Source organism: Pleurodeles waltl, chromosome 8, assembly GCF_031143425.1.
Source record: "Pleurodeles waltl isolate 20211129_DDA chromosome 8, aPleWal1.hap1.20221129, whole genome shotgun sequence".
Classification (NCBI taxonomy): domain Eukaryota; kingdom Metazoa; phylum Chordata; class Amphibia; order Caudata; family Salamandridae; genus Pleurodeles; species Pleurodeles waltl.
The window spans coordinates 1,315,591,028-1,315,616,408 of NC_090447.1; the positions used below are offsets into that span (position 1 = coordinate 1,315,591,028).

At 44.3% G+C, this 25,381-nt stretch overlaps 1 protein-coding gene across 1 annotated transcript in view; it reads left to right on the forward strand.

Moving 5' to 3' along the window:
• ARHGAP20 (Rho GTPase activating protein 20) overlaps positions 1 to 25,381 on the forward strand; it is a 252,881-nt gene that overhangs the window by 126,160 nt on the left and 101,340 nt on the right. Inside the window, exon 3 of the mRNA XM_069202303.1 lies at positions 20,707 to 20,877. Coding sequence (XP_069058404.1) covers positions 20,707 to 20,877 — 171 coding nt within the window. The remainder of the gene's footprint in view (positions 1 to 20,706; positions 20,878 to 25,381) is intronic.

Sequence of the window (25,381 nt, forward strand, 5' to 3'; positions counted from 1 at the left end):
TTCATTGCATATATTTATATATTTGTTCTGTTTTGGTTTTTGCAAAGCAGTGTATACTGTTGGTTGTCATTGTAGGGTGATGTCGTTTATATGGGGATACTGTTGGCGCAACAAGAAGGCCCCAAGAGTTGAATTTTTAGGTCTACTAACGTTATTTCTACAGATTCACCAGGGAGCTTCAATTACAGGAGTAAAGCATATGCTTGAAAAAATCTGGAATGGCATAGGTGATGTCATCTTCAAACCGTCTCCGAGACCTCCACCAAGAAGGTAGCAACAGGGTGAAGACTTTGGTGGAGAGAAGCACAAATCAAAGTGGCAAGTGGGTTTTGAGGTAATGCTGGCTGTTTCATGCATCTGACCAACCAGCTGTACACATTGATGAGAGGGTTTCAATGGGCTAAAGTGGCTAGTCATATATGAATTTGAAGAAGTGGGCCTTCAGTCCTCCACAGTAATCATTATATGTGGGATAAAGCGCCCCCTGCCGTACATTATAAGGATATTGCAAGTCACTGTGGTATTCTGTGACTATACAGAGGATCGAGGCCAAAGCCCAGGCTCCTTTATATGGCCATGGAACTCTGAGGTGAGTTTCATCCTTATAATGTGCGGCACAGGGGACTTTATTTCTTATAGCATATGGGTATACAATAACCCTTCCCACAAACCACCTAAATCCTTGATGTGATGCTCTTTCATGTGCAAGAGATAGGATGTATCAAAGAATAAAAGGAGATTCTCCTGTGCAAAATGATACACACTAAAAAGTAGTTATACATTTGTTGCAAAAATATATTACAGTCCGTTTAATAGAAATAATAAAGCCAATTTCAAGTAAATTAGCGACAGGCTTTTATAAGGGATTGCATACTCCAATGCATTATAATTGAGAATAATGGTAAGACTAGTAGACAATTTAGAAAAGCATTTGCAAGCTTTACCAATGTTTATGTGCCAGTTGCAAACGCATGTGCCATGACGTGCAAACAGGTTCATAGTTTTGCAATGGGTTTTCTATTGAACACCCATTTCAAGAAGGCCACTGGTATGCACATATGTTGTGGCATGTGCAAATCTCTGTCGTGATACCTGTTGCCCATTATTAATTTGTAGATCTAACATGGTAGGCAGCCGTGTAGACTGGTGGATTAAAAGTTTTTTTTGTTTTTTTGTTTTTAACTAAAATAAAGTGTTTGTGTGAGCGCAAAGAAAGCAAGCAGCTCAACAGCACTTTGCAACTGCCAGGCCCTTGTGAATAAGTAAATAAATAATTTAAAAACATGTAAAGTAAAATAGAGTGGGCAGAAATAAATAATAAAATGTAAAGTAAAATAGGAAATGGACGGGGAGCACTGGGATGGGAAGAGATGGAAGTAAAAGTAGAGTGCATCTATGTGGGCACAGAAACAAGCAGAAGAGAGAGTGAGGAAACACATGCACTGCCGAGAAGTGCTACATACAGAACATAAATCCCATCAAGTCTGTAGTGGCTTCCGATCCGAATACCCCGATACTCAAATGCTTCTAGGTGGGGCAAGCACAAGAATGAGGAAGAAAGCCATTGACTCAAAAGCAGACACCTAAAATAGACAACAGAACTACCCTGTCATGAGCGAGGGTCTGACCAAGTCCACTCAAGGTATATGTTATGCGTTGGAAACAACAGGTCTTGCCAACAGATAAAGCTGACTGTAGCCAAGACATAAAAAGAAATGGTCAACTTGACTCCTATGTGTAAGAAAGATCAAATGGCATAACTGAAAAGAATCTTATTACATGAGCTTAGTGCAGCTTTGGAAATTTAAGAGCCTGGCAAAACTCCTAGATCGATGGAATCTAACAAGGTGTTTAAAGAATACTTTCTGGTGAAGCACAAAAAGTGCTGTATAGAAAACATGGAAGGGACAACAAAACAAAAAGTACTTCCTCTTACAATGTGCACTCTTAATTTCTTGGATATTAAAGAAAGACCAGTCTCACGAAAGAGGCTCCAATTACAGGCCCATTTGGGTGATCAAAGCTTGCTATAAAATCCTAGCAACCAATATACCTAAGAAGTTGCCAAAGGGTGCACGCAAAGTCACTCACCCAGAGGTAACTGGTTTTGTTAAGTGTAAGGCTGGTACGGCAGCACGAGGAACATTCACCGTACCAGTGTCTATAGCAACATGAGCATGCTTAATCCTTCTCAGTGGAGCACAAGCCAGGAACAAAATGGATCTGTGTATCCGCCATTCCCGCCAAAAAGTGAGCGGCTGTGCCATGCCTGGGAGAACGTTGCAGTGAGCACGTCCTCCTGATAAACCTCGGCGTCTGTGCTTAGGTGACCTCAGTGGCTATGGAGCACACTGCCTTCTATGCCAGTGTCTGCTTTTAAGGGCATTTAGAATAGGTTTCAGACTGGCAGTGGTGTCGCCCTAAATGTATAAAGGGAGGACTGTCTGCCAGACTCCCACGTCTCGCATAATAACTGTCCCACCATACGTGTGCCACTCTAATGAAGAAGAATATTTTAATGACTGTGCATTTCTAGCCTTCTCACTTAATCTGGTGTCCTCAGTATTGCTGATGAAGTGTCTCTTGTTTGCTCGGAGTGTCTGCTGTCCATGATATTGATGGTAGTGTGGTTTGGATTTGCTGCTGATGTCCCTAAAACGAGTGGGTTGCTGTTTGCTCCCAGTTTCTGATATCCTCAGTGTAATTGATAGTGTGGTTCTGTTTTAATTCCAGCGTTTGATATCCTCAGTATTAATGCATTTGTGATTCTAGTTTGCTCCCCGTGTCTAGTGCCATTAGTATTAATGCTGGTGTAGTTTCAGTTTGCTCCCCGTGTCTGGTTTTGTCAGTATTAATGATAGTGTGGTTCTGGTTTTTCTAGCATTTGATGTTCTCAGTAGTAATGTTATGCTGGTTCTGGTTTGTCCAGTATCTGATGTTCTTAGTATGAATGGTAGTGTGGTTCTGAATTGTCTAGTGTCCTCTGTATTAATAATAATGTGCTTCAGGTTTGTGTAGTGTCTGGTGTCCTCAGCATTAATAATAGTGTGGTTCTGGTTTGTCTGGTATCCTCAGTTTTAATTATAGTGTGGTTCTGGTTTGTCTAGTGTCCTTTGTAGAAATGATAATGTAGTTCTGGTTTGTCTAGCATCTGATTCCCAGTAGTAATTATAGTGTGTTTCTGAATTGTCTAGTGTCCTCTGTATTAATAATAATGTGGTTCTGGTTTCTCTAGTGTCTGGTGTACTCAATATTAATGACAGTGTGATTCTAGATTGCTGTCAGTTCCACTGGCCTTGAGGAGGAATTGCTAAACAAGAACACCTTGAGAGTTATGGCCCTCAGCCCTAAAGGGGCATGTGCTCCTCTCTGGAACTTGGCACATTATAAAACTCATGGATGTTATGAAGACAGAAGAATTTCCGTCTCCTACACCCTGTTGTGATGACAGTGACATCAACATGCTAATTGCGGGGGTGAATGTTGGCAACAAGATTAAAATTGAAGGCCCACATGCTGACCCTGGTGGTAGGTACAACCCTAAAAGCACTGCATTAGTCATTCGAAAGAGATGGAATTGGATGCTTTACAGTCTGGTGCTCTTGGCCTGTGTCCGATTTACGTCTGGGCTAGCGATGGCTTTAGCAGTTTCATCGGTCTCATGTTTCACAAAATCTCATAATGAATATAAATGTATCCAGAGGAACGCATGACGCCGACGCCTATCCCGGAAGGAGACCCAGAAGCTCACTGCGCTCACCGCCGGCCGGCGGATGCCTGGGAGAACGCAATCTTCCTTACTCCAAGCTTTCCGCGGACCGCCACACAGCCGCGGTCCTATCGCCCCCTCCCCCCTGCTCTACAATCCTCCGTTCCTCAGGGCAGCGGGGATGTGAGAAGGCGAGGAGGCTTCAACATTGGCGAGGGACTGATGTAGGAGGAGGAGTGGAAGAGGGAGGCACTCCTGGCGAGCCCCAGGCACTCAAGCAGCAGCCTCCATTCCCATGCCTTGTAGGGCAGCGAGGAGACTGGTGAAGTAGGAGGGGAAGAAGGGGGCAGGCCCAAAAGGCCCAGTGACTCACAGGCACACCAGTTGCTGCCTGGACAGCGCAAGCGCGGCAGCCATAGCCGGCTGCCGCTAAGTGCAAGCCCCGGTCCTCCACAGAAGCGGCCCAGCTAGGTCTTGGTGCGGCTTCTGGGGGACACCGGTGAGACCCGCTCGCCAACGGGCCCATCAACGAACAGCAACACTCTTAGAGGCCCTAGAGGCTCCCACGCAAGGGGACCAAAAATCTGTTCATCTCTTGGACATCCCATCTCAGGACATCTCAGGCCAGAGCAGGTGAACACAGGTGAATACAGTCTGGCAGCAGAAAACACAGTGGTGGATCCAAGGCAGCCTCAACGGGTAACGCAACGTTCAACCGTCTTCAGACGTGCACCATAACCATGCTCTTCCCCTTAATTGGTCCTAGAAGGGTTCACAGGAGACCATGACCAGCGACATGAGCTATCCACCTAACCTCGCAGCCCAACCACCCAGCCTAACTCCAGCGGTACACCACGGGTTCCCGTTGGGATGGTTTTGGACCGACCGCCCATTCTCTATTAACAGCTGCAGCAACTCATTGGGGCCCAGACATAAGGCCACTACAAGCCCAGTGGAAGACCAGCATAAAGCCAGCGGAAGACCAGTGCAAGGCCCCTGTGCAAGGTGCTTGACAACTCAAGCCGACTCAAGCAGGCCCAAGGTGGTTTGGCAGCATCCAGGACAGCTGGAACGCAACACTGAGCACAGGTAGTCCCAGGATGCATCTGGCTGCCACAGGGGGGCCCACAAACACAGCCACAGGGAGCAGGACCCTTGCCACAGCTATGTAGTTACAGCAGGTACCATCAGCAGCAGCAACAGCAGCAGGAGCAGATATCAAGCGCAGGCATGGGTTCCTGACCAAGCTTAGCACGCGCTCAACATAGGGCGAGCGTGGCAGTCGTAGGCGGCTGTCACTGAGTGTGTGCCCCGGTTCCCTGCGGAAGTGGCCCACCCAGGCCTGGGTGTGGCTTGCAGGCACCGGTGAGACCTGCTCGCTTGACCTCAGCTCCCCTCGCTGCTGGGGATTGCAAGTTAGTTGAGCTCCAGGGGAAGCCTCCCATCTCCTGTCACACTCTCACACTCACCCCACGATCAAAAGAGGAGAAGGAGGAGTCCCCACAGACCTTGAAATCCTTAAGGGGGACCAAAAGAAAGTGTGGTGAGAGCACGAGGACCCGCAGCTCCCTCCTCTTAATGGCGCATGACAGAATAAAAAATTTAATGAGGAGAGAAAAAGCCACCCCCAACAAACAGGGGAGGCGGGCCAAAGGAGGGAAAACAAAGAATGCCACAAAGCCCCAACCCATGCCACAAAAGTCACCAAAGGGTGCAACAGCCTCAACAGGTCCAAAGGTGGGTTCCCCAGGACCCCAGGAGAAGAAACAAAGGGGAACCCTGTGGATAAAGGGTGGACCCAAAGGGATCCCCAAGTACTTTACGCCACTGGAGAAAAACACTAGCCACAAAACCATCACTGGAGATTCAACCCCAAGATGCCATTCGGGATGGAGATCTTTCAGTGACAGCGCTATCACCCTGGCAAGCTACTGGGTGGACTTCCCTCCAAGCTACAACACTCAAGAATCAATGCCAAATCTTTCACAACCAAGATCCCTGCCCCGCTTGGATCCTTCACTCAACAAACTGGGCAGCCATTAAAGCAGCCAATCACTCTATCACCTACCATAGTGGTAACTAACAGAACCATAGTTACTGATGAACTTCCCATCAAAGGGTTTTGCATTGGGGAAATTCAAAAAGGCAACTGGGACAATCTGGCCTCAAAACTATCAACCCCAAGGTTAAATTTGCCCAACCACCCTGGTAAGGCCTCTCTAACACAGGAGGAGTTAGGTTAGAGGAGGTCTTCAGCATTGACTTAGAGGATGGGCAGCTCTAAACAAACCCTTGCAGCCATAACAAATGCTATTATTTACAACACAGACAAACTAGACATTCAAATTCAAATCTTGCAAAGATTGGCTACCACAACTATGGCCATCGACAACAAGCTGGACAGTTTAAATTCGCTAATCAAAAGAGCTCAAGCACAAGTGGAGGCCGACAAGGAGCTACCCACCTAGGGCCATCGTTGCCACTACAGCCCAATCTTGACTAAACTGCAAGAATCATGTCTACGATAGTAGTAAACTTAAAACAGGAACCAAACAGTGCTGAAATGGCAGACTATGGACACATGATCAACTAACCCCAGGACCATCAAACAGACCTCAAATCTGAATCCCCAACATTTCAACACACCCTGAAGCATGCCCAGAACAGACACAGGGAGCAATAACAGAAAGTCCATAAAAAACGCACACCCGAGATGAAGGCCCCTTTCTTCTGGTTCTGTCTAGGAAAAACAAGAAACAGCTAAGGAAACTGCACAATAAACCATCAATGGGCCAAGAAACCAAAGTCCATCCTGCACACAGAAACTGGTGCACCAACCCATTGGGAGGAAACTTGGAAAAAGAATCAAGCATCAAAGAGGAACTGATAAAATGCCTGAATCCCTCCCAATTGTCAGATAAAAGAGCTCTGCCCCGAGACCACAAGGTGGCCACTATCCTCAAAGGCAGCAAACAGAGGAAGGAACTGTCTCTGCTGGAAGCATGAACTGAGGAATTCCCGGCAACGCTGCAGCGCCGGAAAAGCCCAGCAATCCCCCAATCAAACTTTCCCGGGTCCTACACCCTCATACAGTCGGCGCCCTCTGGCTCTTCCCTTCAGATCTCACCTTTCACGCCGTGAGTTGAGTGAGAGGGGAACCCAGGCCCCACCACCTCCCAAGTGGCTCACACCACATTAACTAATCCGACGAAGATTCACATGAACCAAGCCTAATCCGAGAAATACGCAATTTCCACCCAGGCCACCCACCCGGGCGCAGCCCCTGAGAATACCGGAGATCAATTGAACGTTCCTTCCACAACGGGTGCTTCATCCTGGATACTGAGACCCTCAGGGGCCCATCACAAAGACCATAGTCTACTCACCTAACTCAAACAACATAGAGCAAGCACCCACTGATGAAGAGCAAATGATAATCACCAGTGTTGAAATTACATCAGCACTGCACTTTGCAAAGCCCCACATAACTGCGCCCAACTCCCTTCAGAGCTCAAAGGATAAGGGCACTCACACCCTAATCTTTTATCCCACATACAAATGAGAATCTGCAACGCCATTCCAGGGATGGAAAAACTAAACAGCAAAGATCTTGAGTAAATAGCCTTTCCAGCACCAAGCAAGAGCGGCACAAACAAGTGCACGGAAGTCTGCCTTAGCAGCGCGTAAAAAAGTGAAGCTAATACTATCCATATCTGAGGTCTTTGAACTTTGGGGCATAGAACTTAAAGAAGCGAATGAGGCAAAGTACCTAAGTTTCCTCATCCCTCATGATACCATGGGAAAAAGCGACAGAACACAGACAGCAAACCACAGGGACGACGCTCAGAGATCAATCCTACAAATCATCAAGGGAGCTTCCTGCCCTTCCCCCTAAGACCCAGAGAATTCATAGTATCCATCACACAGGAACACCAAGCAAAAAGTAAAGGCCTGGTAATGGACATGAAAAAAGAGGAAACAAGGTGTAACAAATTATTCTCTCGATCCTGACACACCCCTATTTCCCATAAGAGGTGTTGGGACCCAGGACCACCAAAAAATACCTCGAACCCTGGATCACGGCACAAACCTGCCCTGGGCAACACAAAAAGAAGATCCTGGAACATAGCAGGGTCAACCAAAATCAATCATGACCCAAACCTGGATTCCTCTCTGAGAAACTTCTCTATCATCTGCCTACAAGAAACTTGGCGTCTGGAGGAAAATCCGTTAGCGGGGTTCCAAGAATTCGTTAGCCCAGCAACAAAAGAAAAAAGCAAGGGACACCCCAAGGGAGGCCTTTCCACCTATATAACCACAAGTAAATCCTTGAAGGCAAATAAAATCGACCAGCTTCCTGCCCACATGTTAGCCGTCTTCATTGAAAACTGACTTTTAGACCATGAATCAACCTCAGTCATAATATTAAAGATCTATATCAACCCCAGTGCAACTCACAAACAACTGTTACTAGACACTACGGAAAACGAACTGCAATCCCTAAATGCCTTGTACGGTAGTGTATCCTGGCTAATCACAGGCAGTTTAAACCTAAATATGGCCAACCATAGGTACAGGAGTACCAGAGAAGGAGCCTTAGATCAATGCCTGGGCATTCCACAGCAAGTATCACGCTACAGCAACATGGACCAAAGCGATCACCCAATGGTGTGAGCATTGGAGGCATTAGGATTGAGGGCCTTGAACGTCGTTTCCCAACAGACAGCCCAATGAATCCAACACACATATCAAAAAATTCAGCTAGCACCCTTGATTACACATTTACATCCGTAACTTTCTTCATTCACATTCAAGTATTTAGCATAGAAGTAAGATGCAAAAGTGATCATCATCTGCAAGTCATGAACAACAATCACTACATGGCACAAATTCACAACTTAGGGGCACAGGATCCAGGAAGCCATCTCCACCAAATAAGATGGTCAAACCTGTGTATGGGAAAATATGCGGCTTGGAAATGGAGCTTATCATCCATCCCAGGGACCCAGACGGATATAATCATCCAATGGGAAGCAATGCTAACCTCACTAAGGGACCAGCTAGCTCCCTTACAATTGCACAAGCTCGGACCCCACAGAACAAAAACCAATGGTTCACACAATCCCTAAAGCAACAAAGGCAACAGCTCAACAAAGCTGCCAGAGGTCTAAAGAAACAACACATGGACACCAGGCAACAAGGTTTCTTCCAAGCTTTAAGAAAGAAATACAAGAAGGCAGTCTGGGAAGCAAAGCAGGCACACCAAGACCAGGAATGGATCAAAGTTGTGGAGGCACGCAAACAAAAGAACAGCCTCCCCATTTGGTCCATCCTCAACCAACTGGAACGTGGGGCGGTAGGGACCTTAAGCAACACCATGCCTGAAGCAAAATGGATCGAGTACATCTCTGAATCATACGATTGTCAGGAAGTGGAGGAATGCAACACATGCTTAAACCATGGCCCAAATCACTTAACCTTCGAAGCACAATAGATCATAGAACACCTAAGGCACTGCAGATTCAATGGGGCCCCGTGGCCCAAAAGGCCTCCCGACCGGGGTCTTAAAACACTATTTGAAATTTTGGTCCAACCAACTTAGTAATCTGTTTAGCTCTTGCGTCACAGAAAATAAAATCCCTGACTCCTGGAGAGGGGCAATTCTCCATCCAATGTACAAGAAAGGACCGTATGGGAACCCCAACAGCTATCCCTTGATTGCCCTCCTCGACACTGATGCAAAGTTATTCGCAGAGTGCCTACTAGTTGAGATAAAAGACTGAGCTACCGAACAGAACCTAATACCACTAAACCAAACAGGTTTCCATCCCTCATCATACACCACTGACAACCTGGTAGCACCAGCATTGCTGGAGGAAAAATGTACAAAAAAGAAAATGCCTTGTACACCTGCTTTATGGACCTTTATAAAACCTTCATCTCTGTGGAATGGCACAGATTGTGGAAAAAACTAGTGCAACTCAATATACCACCAAACTTGCTAAAAGGAATTCAGCTCTTATATTCTGACAACTGGGCCACGGTAAAAGTTGGCTGCAATGGAAGAGTCTCAGCTAAAATTATGATAGGAAGAGGAGTAAAGCAAGGCTGCATCCTAGCCCTGATGTTATTCAATCTATAACTTGCAGACTTGTGTGCACAGCTGAACTCTGCCAGTTCCCATCCCCCTCAAATTAGGCTACCAACTTCTAACCGCACTTCTTTATGCAGATGACATCGTCCTCTTCAACCTATCAGGCACAGGACTGCAAAAATTGCTAAACACCTTGGATCAGTACTGCAAATCATACAAGTTGATGTTAAACTTGGAGAAAACAAATGTAGTCATCATCGGCAAGCGCATAATAAAGAAAAAGCTGTGGCTCTGTGGAAACCAGCTTGTGGGCAGAACCAATAGCTACAAATACTTGGGAGTCTGGCTGCAAGAAAGATGGTCTCACCCACCTGCATTTAAACACCCTGAAAGCCAGAGTTGCATCACAAGTCGCAGCACTTCAAAAACTATCAACGAAACTGCTAAGCCCACCCTGGAGGCCTCCCCTTACAGTGATCAGAGCTAAGTACCTGCCCTCCCTGAAATACGGCTTAGAATTTTATCCGGGCAAGTTTAATGCTTTCTAGAAAAGAAGACTGGAATTCGGGCTACAAGATCGAGCCCTGGTACAGAACAGAGCTATCCTCAAATATGCCTCTCTATTAAGACAAGCGCCCCCAAACACACTAAAAGCTTTAATCCGGGAGGAATCAGGCTTGACCTTGCCTGGGGACTCAAATTCACGGTCTGACAAAATTGCCTTAGCAATCAAGCAACTTCAGGCAGAAGAGCTGTGGCAAAAGTCCTTACCACATAAAACATTTAAGAAGCTAATAAATAAGCAAATCAAACTGCTATCATGGATCAAGGACAAAGACAAGTCCAGGTCACAATCCCACTCATGGATGACTATAAACACGTACAAGACACAGACAGCACAGGCATACCTGGGAGAAACTCTGAACAAAAATAAAGGTGCTGCATGCCAGGTTGGGTCTTCTCCCCTCACTAGATATGGTCCCGAAATGGTGCAATCCCTCACAAAACGGGAGATGCAGGCTATGTGCATATTATCAGGAAGTCTTTCTACACCTTCTATGGATATGCCTTGCACTGTCACCCTGGCGCAAACTGTTCCTCAAAAACATGTTTAACGCAAATAACACTCAATCATGCAGACAAGCCATCTTATTTTGTCTCAAAGGGTCGACACCTCAGCACATGGCATATGTAGCAAAATTTATATTAAAAGCAGAACTCCTTTTAAAGCATGCGTTAACAAACTCTGGAAAACTGAGGGAGACATTCAGCACAAGATTAAAGAAACTCCTTCACTATACTCTCTCGCTCACCCTACATGCAGAACATTACGGTCAGCTCGGAATGCGAGAGGCAGTTCTTAAGTAATCATCATCCCTGATGAAACAGCCATCATTTTAAGTTGACTTCCTACCCTTTGGCTAGGGTCTGTTGTTTTACTCTGTGTGAACTTGAATTACCGTTGGCTGTTTCTGGCCTACCAATTTTACCATTTATGTAAATTTCTGATTGCAATGAGTTTTATTAATTATGCAATAAAGGTTTATCATCGTCTATATGTATGTATTGATAAATACATAGGTGCATAAATAGGTAGACTGGCTTTGGGACCGCCCTCTTTTTTTATTCTTTGGATCTGTTCTTGTGTCATTCATCTTTTGATACCACTTACCACAGCCTACAGCATTGGGTGCTGCTTTAACCCACCTATGCCATTGACTCTCATGAATGTGAGTGATGCCATATTTTTCATTCAAATGTACTTGTGCCTAAAATGTAGTCCCCTTCAGTGCCAGACATGATAGGCCAATCTGTACTTTCATGTTTTGTATCTTTTATTTTGTGATGGGTCATTTTTTACTTGCTTTATTTTTATTTTATTGTAAACCTATGTACAGCACCTTTATATGGCGTATTTTTTTTTTTTTTACTTTTTATTACTTTGACACTTTGAATGGCTACGCTTAGTAGTGAGGAGAGACTAAACTGGAGCTGATATTCACTGGGGTGTGCAATGGGATCCGTAGTGTCATTTGATGATGCCAGGAAGCGCTTCCTAGCAATTCAGGATGAGACAGCTTGCAAGCTGACATTCCGAAGCTTTCTCTATGGCATATCGTGAAGTTCACTCTCTGATGCATCGAGCATCAGAGGCAGAATACCAGAGATGCATTTCGTATGCGTGCAACACAGCTACTGTGCACTGACGTCCCATGTGTATCCTCAAGCGGACCACGTTTTCGCTCCCAAACTGGATTACAGCAGGGAACGTGTTCACAGCATGAAGAACATGGCGGTTAACGTCACGCTGTCAACACAACGGGAAGTGATGCATCATACAGGTGGAAACAGAACATTATCATATGATTGTTAGTATAAAAACTACTTTGAAACGTTCTTTTACAGGATCGTATTTCCAATAAAAATAGCAAGATTGAGAATGTTTCAGGAGAACCATGATGTATCAGTCCTCTGAATTAGGCCTGGACAAAAGTTTAATTACCTCAAAGTAATCTGATTAATTTTGCGTTACTCTTGAGATGCAAAATTACCAAAAATTACATAATTATGCCCATTTGTGTAATTTTATGTCACTTCAGACAAAAATGCCTACCCTAGAGCACAATAACGCATCACAAACGCCTGCTTCTGTTCCTGTTCTGTTTCAGGGTTTCGCTCCTCTTGTAATTTAACATAATCTTTAGCTATTTTCCTGCATTTTTATGTAATTTAAATACTAGTTACACCTGCCCCAACTCTGAACCATGCGTTTGCTCACATATTCATATTGTAATTTTCTGTGACTCAGCTAATGCTTCAAGGCAGAAGTGACAATGAGATCTGAACAGCCTCACATATCTATAAAATACAATCAAGGACCGAAAGGAATGATACGCCACCGCTTAATAATAAACAATGTTCGCACAATAGAAGATGCTTCCGTTGACTCTCCTTTGTTTCACGTCTGGTGCTCACATTATCTGTTCTTTCCTTTGTGTGGTGACTTAAGCTCCCAGGATATAGTAACCTATACCTTTTCTCCACTGCATCATTTGGGCATGTGGTTGGTGGTAGGTGGCCAGACTTATTTTTCATCAACAACCTTTTACCAAGACCAGAAAACAAAAGACAGGAAAAGGACACAGATGGAGAAAAAAAGTTAAGAAAACAGTGACAAAGGAAGGAGGGATGAAAAGCAACTGCAGTCAAGATATGTAGGGTGGTGGAAATAAAAGACATTGAGCCTCATTACGATCCTGGCGGCCGATGGTAAGCTGGCGCTAACACCAACAGGCTGGCGATGTTCCGCCAGCTATTATGACCGTGGCGCAATAGCCACGGCTGTACCAACGGCCACTCCACTATACCGCCAGGCTTCTGCCTGACGGTCATAATCCCCAGGGCAGCGATGCAAGCAGAGGTTTCCGTAGGTCTTAATTATCAAAATCCCACAAACTATTCCCGTTTGTGTAAATAATACTTTCTGGCTTAGTTTTCTTGGACCTTTTTCTTGGGTTTGTGTGGATGGGTGTGAAAAACCAAGTGCTGCTTTCTGAGATCTCATCTGCTTTTTAATATAGTCTGCTAAGAAGCAATAACGTGTGGAGCAATCATTCCCACTATTCAAAATAGCCGTTACTAGGACCGTAGCGCGAAGACCCCAGGCTTCAGGCACTATGGGATTCGTAGTGCCTGAATTTCTTTTGCAAGGATCTGATTTCTTAAGGACAAACCCGTTCCATTCTTCCAATATTAGACTTGTGTTTTCCAACCGCTCTTGGGGTCCAAGTGTCTCACTGGGCTGTCTTTGTGGTGGATGGCAGCTTGATGGGCTCTGAAGTCTTGATGAAAGAAGGATGGCTGTTTCGGGGACCAACAGGTATGATTGGTGGGGCAGTCCAGACAAAAAGGCTCTGCACGAATAAAGCCTTGCGATGTCGTGGTTATGTCTGAAAAAGCCTTGATGGTGTGGCGGGATGTCTGTGAGGTCATCACCGGTAGCCAGGTAAAGCCTTTGGTGTCTGATCTACGAAAACCAGCCTGAAACAGACTAGTTGGGTTATCCACAACGGATATTTATTCTCTCCTAAAAGTCTTGTTCGCCTTGGAGCTTCCTGTTTGGCTTGGGTGGCCTGGGCCACAACTGACGGCTTACTCCACCGCGGGGCCATAAGCCCAGAGGTCCGCGTTAAGCATGCTCTGTTTCAGCTCTGCGCTGCTCGACGTCAGTGGGATCTGCACATTATGCTTCAGTGAGTTTCTTCTGATTTCTTTCTTCGGAGCGGCTCAGGCATTACCAGCTAGAAATTCAGAAAAGCATTAGGAGCCTCCACCAGCCAGCGACGCACCCGAGGAAGAGATGGGGACCTCTCTCCTCTCTTCGGCCAGTGTGTTGGGTCAACTAAGTACTACGAATAAACACGGGCTTCTTAAGCACAGTTTAATGACTTGAATTTGAGAAACGTCTCGCATGTGTTACCAAACTCATTTCGACTCTAAAAAGACGTTTTTAGGTATTCCGAATTCAGGCCGGCCATTCACATGACCCGCGCTCTTTGTGCATCTCTACCTCTCACCTGTGTGCACTGAGTACTGCCTGGACCTTTCTCACTGATAATTTGCAGTAAAGTTAGTTAATGGTATAATTATCCCTTATTATATTTTACGCACGCTGCCCTTACTCTCCCCCACATGCACTCATGATACCATGTAGAACGTTTGTCATGTCTTGGGTTTTAATTCTAATCCTTCTGCCCCCAGTCCCTAGGGTCTGGGTTGCTTCAGTTACTGATGTGCAGTTGTCACCTCACTGTTTGTGATCCTAGAAACGTTCTGCGTTCTGCTGTCCACTCATCCATTCTGCACTAATGTATCAGGGGCAGGTTAGCAGCGGTGTATGCCGGAGGCAAGCGCTGCCACAGCTAAAATAGCAAGATGGGGCTCTTTGTACCCGCACAGGTCTGCTCCATCTCCTTCTGCTTTCGTCATCCAATGCTTGAGGTGCAGGAAAGCAGAAGGAAACGGACCATAGCAATTTATGCATTTACGTCGGGTTAAGGTTTCGGTGGGAAGCGCTGAGCATATCGCCCACATTGTCAGGTGTAACCCATATATTGTTGACTGGACCTTTCCTAGTTTTGTACGCTTGCTTAGCGTTCCCGTTTGAGGCATTCTAGTACTTGCCTTGGGCACAGATTCTGTGGTTCACCCGCCATCTATGGTTTGTGGTCAATACACTGTCTTGGAGCATTCGCCATATTTGTCAGGTAGAACTAATTGCCTCCATGGTAAACTTTGCTTTAAAGTCGTATGCCTCTTACTTTGGGTTGTAACACTATATATACAGTCCATGGGAATACAAATGGGAAATATAACTTGAAGAGAGCCTTCTGAGTTTGTCGTTTGCAGGTATCATTGCCATGTTTGGCAACTCATTGTTGGTCATTGGCCTGAAAAATTGGCAATGTCATGCTACTGAGTCAGCAATTTAGAGAGGTCCAACGTGACCCAATCTACCTGATCTTGGTTAACTACAAAAAATGGCTGTACTCAGTAGATTTGGGTGAATCTAGACTTGTTGTTTTACACTGTCTCATCTCCCCTGCAGAATGCTCATGACCTGGAGCGGGGAGGGAGGGTACTAGATGCTAAAAGTCACAGGATATGGTTATCAAAAGTGGTGCTATTCTTGTCCTACCTCATATTAGCGAGAAGATCATGTTTGATTGAATTATCTTACCAGCACTCAGAATTGTCACCTCTGCCAGCTTATGGAGTTGTTGACAGACACCAATGTAGTAAGAAAAAAGCTGTACTGCACAAGTATGTTTGCGGATGAAGAGATGCATCAGCGAGAGTGAAATGGGCTACAGTGCACAATGGTCTCATTTGTGACCCACCATTTGCCCCCACCCTCCACATGATTAATTTCCTTAAAATTGTGTAACTCTTAAACCCTCCTGTATCACTAGCTGTGCACTCACTTTGATATTGCAGTGGTTCAGGGGTGTGAGTCACAACCTACTGTGGTGCAGGTCACGCTATTCACAATACAGTGCTATACTGATCTCTGTAAACATACCACACACAATTTCAGGCTATGTATTCAGTGGGAATCCACATCAAGCTCTTACTAAGCAAAGTCATAGAGGTGTCTGAGTCTATAACATTTTGCAGTCCTGTTAGGCTCCTTTAGAGAAGCTCAGTGTCAGGCATTTTATTGAATGTGTTGGTGGCTCACTTCCCAGCTTTGGCGGAGGACTTTTTTATTTTTTTGTACAAGTGGGAGGTCTATTATATATAGGTTGAACAGGTTGGTGTGTTGTATGGTGCAGTATCTCAGACTCCTGCTGAATTGGATTTGGTAAATTGAGCCATTCTTCATAAATCTCACTTGGAGCATGATCTTCAGGTGCAGTAACCTCAAGAGACAAAGGTCTTGTGTGTTTTTAGGGTGAGTAGCCCATCGTATTGTTGCTTAGGCATACCCAAGATGAGAACAGCAGGCAAGGATGGGCCTGTTCTTTGCTTTGGTGTCTGTGCATCTTTAGGATGCCGGTAAATCTCTATACTGGGCTTTCATAAAGAATTAGGGGCATTATCTGACTAGTTAAAAATCTTTCTTTTGGGATTAGGACGATGTGGCAGCTCTTCCGAGCTTTTAGTATTTTGAACCTATCCTAGAGTTAACCAGGAATGGGTCTTTTTGAGAACCATCTGGCATGAGGTCTCGACGCTTGTCAATGGATGTGATTGTTTTGGGATGGAATCTGTTGGTGCTGCGGGGTACTGCCATCATCACTGGCGCACTGGTGATAACCTTACAATACAACTCTTACCTTTATGGGCTTTTGGCATGCCGTAGGTGGTTTACACCAGTTTATAATGGTCATTCCCTCTGCACCACCTCCACATAAGCCTGGAAATGGTATTGAAGGACATAGAAGCCTCTGTAGGCATGAACTCGAGATGTCCCGGACATTGTTGCTCACAGCTGATTGATGTTTCTAGTTTATCCATGAAGCAGAAGATGTATCCTGGTTCAACCTCAGGGGGTATGCACAAATTCAGGTTTATCAAAACTACTCATTCATGCATTCTTACCATCCTCACCATCCTCCCAAAGAGTTTTTATTTCCATTTTCTACTTTGAGATGTGGGTACTAAGAACATTTGCAACACTGAATTTAAGGGACCATGCATCCTATGAAGCTACTGTCTCTCAGTGGAAGGGTGAAATGCAGAAAAAATATTGAAATCCTTATATACCTTTGAGTCTAACCGTTTAATCCCTTTGTTGGCAAAGATGTCCATTCAGCAGCATGACAGGGGTAGGAAATGCTATCTCAAGCACACTTTGGCCCTTCATTACATCAGAGGGTGGGCCTCTTGCCCACCTTTATCCCTCAACAGCCTCCAGGATTAGGGTAAGGGCATAGAAAATACATACATCTTCCAGGCTTCTGTTTATTCTCAGTTCCTCCTGCAGCTGCCTGCATAATGCTTAAGAACCAGGTGGCATCAAGACTATGAAAAGGCCTTCCCTAGGTAACCATTACCACCCACACTCTAGCCCTGACTACTGCTAATTGACACCCAGGCCTGTGGGCACTAAGCAGTCCACAGAGAACCTCCCGTCTTCAAGAGCCTTTATAATTTTCACCGCTTTGCCTGGCTCAGACTATGCGCCTTGAAGGCACATTTTCAATTTCTTTGATGTTTCAAGCTTGAAGCTCCGCCTTGCCCCAGTCTCAGCTTGCGCATGCAAATGTAATGGAGACTGTGAGATGAATACAATCGACCATTGTCAGAATAGCCTGCATGACTAAGTTGTATCTCAAGTCAGAATTACTGTCTGGGATATTTGCCTGAATACAAAAATGTGAATAAGGGCTGTCTAGAAATGTACGTAAACCACAGCTATGCCAACCATTCTCATGACTGTGCGGAAAATGTTTCAAAAATGTTTTATATGTAAGCTGTGGCTACCATTGTGCATCACCAGGTGGACGGTGCCAACAATGGGTTGGCTTTCCAGACTTTTTGATGACTACAGAATTCAACTCGGGGCATTGATTCTAGGGCATAGAAAGACTAGGTGTTTGCTGAAGATGCCACCAGGAGGGGGCACCAAGTCACCCTTACACGCCACTTGTGGACCTCTGTGCTAGGTAATGCTTTGCCTACGATGGCAAAAATCCTTTCACCATTGAGCTGACTGCTGCTCTGCCTTACTAGTTTAGCTCCGCCTCCAGTAACGTAGCTCTGCATCACTAGTTCAACTCTGGTGTGAATTAACAAGTTGAAATGATTGACACTCTGTAGGACAATAATGCAACTCCAAGCTAGTAGGGCAGGAGTGGCCATACCCTTCTTTAGGTGCAAGTGTGACTCAATGCACATTCTTTTAACCTTCTGTTAGAATCTGAAAACTTTCTGTTCCTGGCCAGTGTGACCTTCCTTCATTGCCTTGCTTTCATACTCTGCTCTTAATCTGTTTTGTTATTTCATGCACTATAAATATTTTTACAATTCAATGTTATGTGCATCAAATTCAGTATTGCCCAGTGGCTGTTCATTGACCTCTGCTATGATTGTGCGGCTACTGCTTCCAATGAATTGTACATAAAAATGTGTTGTTGCTGGTGTTGGTGTGAATTGGTGTCTGGTTTGAAATAGTTTGTTTGTAAAGACCGCCGTAAGTTGCTGTCTTTTGTAGTGGAGCACATGCATCACCAAACTCCCATCTCACCCAAACGGCGTCAAACTCCTTCCGTTATGTGTTTAAAACGTATGGCACCAATACCAACTCTGTCTGTAAGTCGACTGTCAGAAATACCAACTCTTTAATGGTTTTGCTCTCAAACAGTGTGGATACTGTTGATGATGCAAAGCACAACGTTGCCATGTTCAGCGGATCATTCCTTACAGGCAGAAGGTACTTGGTAATTTCTCAATAAATTCTTCTTTCTGTTCACCCTCAATATAACTTTGCTGCATTTCCTTCCATCGTCCCATGGTCGTGTGTATGAGGTGTATACACAACTCTGTAGGACAAGGGGATTAACTTGCCTGATGTAGTTATCATTTGTAATTGGGGTTTGGTGCAGTACCACATCCATCACTTCTGCAAGCACTTTGTTTTCTGAAAGTGTTGTCGGTCTCACTTGATCTAGTCTGATTTCCAATAACCTACTGAGTACCCAGAGGCGATCCTGTGTTCCTGCTCGATTCTCCATCCACTTCATGTCCCTTAAGAGCTAACTTCTGGACAGTAACCTTGGATTTCTATACAACTAGCATGTCTTGCATTTCAGTGCCAGTGTGTGCAAATATTTGCAGATGAGTTATGTGCAGTTTGCCAGTTGTTTGTTAATAGAATATTGCTTGCATGTCAGTGTCTTCGAGATCCTTGATGGTTCCCTGATAATGTTGATTGTTGAGTTGCCTGCTTGTGTATTTTTTACTTGCATTTTTGGTATTGGTATGCCGTCAGTGTCCCTTGATTGGGGTGATGTCTATTCAGGAAAGCCTCATGTGTTTGTGTCTGCCACACTTTTCCCCCTCAAACCATCTTTGTTGGTTTGTAATATCCCAGCATGAAATCATAATGCATCTTAGTAATTGCACCACAGCATGGTTTAAATTCCTAGGAGATGTTCTATTATATGCTGTCCCTCAGTTGATAGTATATGCCGAAGTGAACACAGTGATATCTGCTAGATCCCTTGTGGTTGGGGATTTCATTCTTTACTATTGCAGTGCTCTTTCTACTGTAGGGGAATTATGTTTTTTTACATTCTCATTGCATGACCTTATGACATACTGCTGTGGTGTAGTATGGTGTGGAGTGGCTGCTGTCTTGCACCAGTGGTTGATGTTGGAGGCATGCTGCAGGTTTGTGTGTGATGATCCAGTATGATGGGTTATGCTTTGTGTGATGAAATCAATTGGTAAGTATGGGCTAATATACAGAGGTATGGTGTGTTGATGTGTTCTGCTTTGGTGTTGTCTTGTGGTCTTCATGCTGATCCTCCATTGAATATGATGGTGTAGTGCAATATTGAGTGGTGTGTGTGGGAGCTTTATGGGTGGTTATGAGTGATCTGGCGCGATGTGGTGGAAGTGACCTGATAAGGCAGAATACATTCATTATAGCTACAGGTTTCAGCGACTTTAAGTCAAGTTGAAAAAATAGCCTTGACAATTGGTGTAGGCAACCACTGGTATTGCAAAGGCGATGATGGTTCAATGGAGTAGAGGTGGCGAAGAGAGCTGAGGTCAGGCAAGGTCAGATGGTCATCCCGGACAGAGCAGGACCTCCTGAAAAGACCGTTCGTCAGTGAACCACTGTTCAGATTTTGAATCTGAGCTCGTTCAGATAGGTCATCTCTTGGTTTCTTTTAGTGTTATTTGAAGTAAAGTCGAAATGTGGTTACGCAGAATGACATGGAGAGAGCACATGCTTTTCTACTAGCTGAGAAAATGGGTCATACCTGAGTCACTGTTCTCTCTCCCAGTGCACAAAGAATCAAGTTGCAATTTTAATCAAGCTCGGCACACTCTGTGTCGGACAGTGAGCACTTCTCTGCCTGCCCTGAGTATATCTTTTGTAGTTTCTGTGTAAATGCGAACGGGGGCACAATTCACTTTATTTTGGTTCTAATAGTTTGTGCGTGTCTTTAAATGTGCAGGTTACTTGTACTGAATCTATTCAGTACTTTTCACAGGCTTGTAAACGCCTTGAACGTTGAAAAGTGTGTGTGTGTGCATGCGCGCGTGCTAGCGCACTCGTGTGGGCTATCAAAGCGGCTTTAAGAAACGCAACTGGCGAGCATGTTCTTCGACTATTTAAGCATCCTTAACTATAAAATATAGTGACCTTTTTCATGTTCCTCTTCAGGGACAATTGTATCTCCCCGGTGAGTCCAGAGGCCAGTTCCTTCCTGCAGTCACTGAGTACCCCCAACAGGTCGTTTTTAATGGATGGGCACGTTCACCTCAAGACTGGCTTGCAGACGCAGGAGCGACATCTTTTCCTGTTCACTGACATCCTGGTTATCGCCAAGTCCAAGTAAGTGCCTGGCTTATAATGGAACCTGTGAAGCATGGCATCTCTTACCTTTGAAACTATCACACGTCCAGTACCAGCTTTATAGTTTGTGGTGCCCGGTGCGACAGTCTTTGTTGGCACTACTGCCCCTAGTAACCTCCTCCCCGTCAGATTCCCTCGCTACCACCCTACAGTGGTGCCCATTATTCCTCCATAGCCCGTCTCTCTCATTTAATTTCTTTATAGCACTTCTCATCGCAGTGTAGGGTGTCACAGCGCCTTACATCACACACACATTATACAGAAACAATGAATCATACAAGTGTGTAAATCAACGCACTGGGGATGTTACATAACACAACAAGAGCTACAAGGTTGTAAGAGTCGTATGTCATCCATACTGGTAGGCATATATTAAGAGTGCTTCGTCTGGAGAAACACAACTCAGGATTTTAAACATTACACAGTGGCTGGGATTGTGTGCACTAACATGAATTAATTACTACACAAAGGGACCCTTTTTAACCACTTTAAAATAAGGAAAATTGAGGAAAAATAATAGATGGTTCTAAACCTGTGCCTTGCAGTTTGCATGCAGCCCTTTGATGACCATTAATAGCTCACGGTTCTTTATTAGAATTGGAACTTATGGGCTGCAAGTAACAAAAGGATTTCTGTGACAGAAGCAATAACCTACTGAGCTATCTACGTAAAATATTAATCTGAGATTCGCATATTACTTGTTGTGCACTTTAACCCTTCATGCTACTTTCTGCTCATTCAAAACACAGATGTCTCCCACAAGTACATTAATCACAAGGTTTATCTTTTCTTTATAATTTTCCCCTGAAAAACTGTGAGACACTGAGATGTCTGCAGCAGGTGCCTTGAACGCTGTGAAATATTTGTGAATGCAATGCTCCCCACAGGGTGGTGCCCAGTATGGCTGCATCAGTCTCACCGTCCTTAAGCCGGCACTGCACATATCTTTCAATGGTAGAACCAGCAGTCCTTGAACACTGCAGCGCCATGGTTAAAGCTCATCTTTGCCAGTGTTAAAATATGTACCAGCTTCCCTGGAGTTCTTGCTGATTTGTTTGCCCTGTTGCCACACATATTTACATTGCAATGGAGGTGTTCTGCCCTCTGTATCATGACCCCCTTCTTAAGTGGACCCCCCTCAAGACTGATCACGCATAGTGAGAAGATGCATACCTTGGTTTTAAAACACACTCCCTTGAAATAGAGAAACCTTGGAAGGAGATGTAAACCATCTCCTTGCCTAGAGAGTTGTTAACAATATGTTCTACATGTGAACCGCATAACGAGAACCCCAGAGGGTATGTGAAACAGAGACTTGAAACTGGTGTTTTCATTCCTTAGGGTCAAATATTAGTTTTCATGTAATGGAAGAAATGCTTTGCTAAATAGCAAGCACTGCCTTTTTGAAGTATAATATAAATGAAGTTCTGAGAGGATAGTGTGCGAGTGAAGGACCCGAAAAACAGTATGTTAGTGCCTCCCTTAATTTCAGTAGGGCAACCCAGGTGCATGCATCATTTACCAGACTATGGTAAGGACAGGCGTCTTTTCTTCTCCTCAGTTCCAAAGCCAGTAGGTCTGGCCTATAACTGAAAATGCAATCCAGATTTACTGGCTTCGCCACTGCTTGTTTCCTTACAGCCGCTTGGGAAACTAAAGTACTGTCCAAGTGCTACAAGAAGACTGAAAACCCACTAATGCACTATAACTTGAATAATAAGCATCTGTCAGGTCCACTAACATAGTTTTGGATTCAGTGCCTCCCGGAACCGTAGCTAGAATTCCATAATGGCATAGGGCCTAATTCAGATATTGGCGGACTGGTTACTCCGTCAACACAGTGACAGATGATGGATATCCCGTCCGCCGAAATCTAAATCCTATTATGTCCTGTGAGATTTAGATCCCCCGTTGGGGCGGAGCAACACGTCTACCAACATCTAAATCCAGCCCATAATCACTATTTCCTTATCACACAAAAATAAAATAGAGCTAAATGTTTAAATTACAATGAATTCACGTGATATCACTTTTTGAAGTGATTAATAACTAGTATTTGAAGAATGCAATTTACTTTTTTTTTAAACGAGGGGAAAAAGCAGCAAGTATCATCATTTAACAAAAATCTACCGTCAAAAACTAATATCTAGGTCTGTCTGAGATTGAAAAGAAATAAAACACCCCAACATGGCGGGCAATTGTACTTTTTGATGCTGTTTGGTGTTTCTCTAGGTGGACTGCTAGGTGGGCCCCTGATGCCGGAGCTCGAGGCAGGTTATACTCTCTGTAAGAGCAGGGGTGCAGGGATGAGGGTAGGTTTGTGAGTTTTCATTTTGAGATCAGTGCGACCTCACCCCCAAGTCGCTGTCCTAAAGCCTCATGAAATTGCAGCTTGTGCTCTTTTTGCAAGACTCAGCGCCGGTTTTGGAGTCCGGCTGTTTAGATGTGCAAAAGTAAAACCCAGTAAGGCAGCTGTCTCCGAGCTGAGCTTGTACTCGAGCCTTGGCACATAAATAATAAAAGAAAACACAGTTAAAGCAAGGAGCCCACTTTGAAAAGCTGCCTTTCAGTCTGAAAGCCATACAGCCCGATAATTACGAACAAAACCTTACTTCCCTGCTTGAAATACGAACTAGATATGCATTCAAAAGCGCTGTAATGTTTACATCGGTATTATATTTTTTAAGAAAACCATTTATTTTATTTTTTATTTTGTTTGTTGCACACAAAAGGTTTTCTTGAAAAAATAACATCTAACAATCACGACAGGGCGTCTATATCACTTATCTAAATCACGCATCAAGTACTCGTTGCGCTAACGTGCATAATCTTCTTTTTAAGATGACTTGTGCATTTTCAAACTTTCCACATCAGTGCACCTGAAAACAATACATCTCATGCATTGTAATGGAAACACTCCCGAGAAGGCAGGATGATGTCCCAAACAGGTAGTAATGTGAGGGCGAGTGGGTTATTCTTGTCTGAAGTGCTTACCATGAATATTCTTAGAAAAGTTATGATGAAAGCACCGCCAGAAGGCAAAGCTGTCAAGCCAGACCTAAAAAGAATCAAAGGAGACAGGAAAGAGCATTCTTTGGAAAAGAAAAGGGTCATCAGATGCTTGTGGAAGCTGAGGGGCGTTAAGGGTGGAGTTGTACATGAGCTGATCTGTTTCATAAATTGATATAGTGCCTGGAGAAAGTCTGATCTATGCTAACTAACAGTTGTCACATGGCCCTGTTAGAAACTGTGGTTTGTTCTCAATGCAAACTGATTTCTCCTTGAATTTTGAGTTTAACCCCATCTGTCGCTAGAGCACAAGCTCCATCGTGGTCTAATGAGATGATTTACCCAGTCTGCACACCTCGAACAGATTGCAGCACCACTTGCTTGTTCAGTAAATAATGATATCATTGAGTACACAGCAGGGATGTGTTGTCACAGAGTGCAGGAGTGGCATAATCTGTGTGGCCTGTACACAGGACTCTCCTGGAGACTCTCCAAAAGCCATAAACTGTTAGAAGTAATAGAGGCAAGAAAGAACTTCCCATAATAGAAAGAAGGGACGATGGATGCCTCTGTGCCCTGGTTACAGTATGTTGAAATAGATTTTGTTCCTCAGCCTTACAACTTTATATTCAGGTTTATGTCAGATGACTGCCCAGCAGTGTCTTTTCTGTATCCCAATTTTTTTTTTTGCCAATGTTCCCTCTGTCCAACTGGCTCACTTTGCCGAATCAATTTAATGGGTGAATTGATGGGCACAAAAAGGACCAATAAAGAAAATAATGGTATACAAGAAGGATATCGTAAAGCTCAATCTCAAAGTTAATAAAAATGTCAAAAATATTCATCTGCTGTCCTCTCCTCTGTTCTTGCAACCCCTCCTGTACCATGTGGCATGTTCTGATAAGCTGAGTCAGGATGCACTAGCTTTGTTCTTGGAATCCAATGTGAGCAAAGATCACTTGTTTCTCACCATCTCCTCCACTAGCCACATCTGAAGGAACATGCGGAAAGAGAGAAATGGGAATATAAGACAGAAACCAGAGATGCTGCACTCCACTACTCTGACTCGTCACTACTGCTGGTTAATGGTGTCTAAAAGATGTAGAGGATACCTAAAGGCAAAAATTATCAATAGTAACTTTTCAATAATGGTTCTGCACTTGGCTGTCATAGTGAGTTAACATAACTTAGCAATATCTCTGTGTAGCCATCTCTATGTATTTCATGTAGCATTTCTTGAAAACTAAATATACAACAGAATATCTTAACTATATGTTCTTTCACACTTCTCCCAGGGACTCGAATAACTATCTCAAGCTTTATCACTATGCACAATCTGTGGAACAAGAGATATAGGGCCAGATGTATCAAAGGGTTTTTCCCATTCTGTGTCAATGGGAAAATGTGTTTGTACATATGGCCCATAGTTCCTACCTGACTGTTGTAGAACCGCAGAAAAATCAGCAAAGTTAAT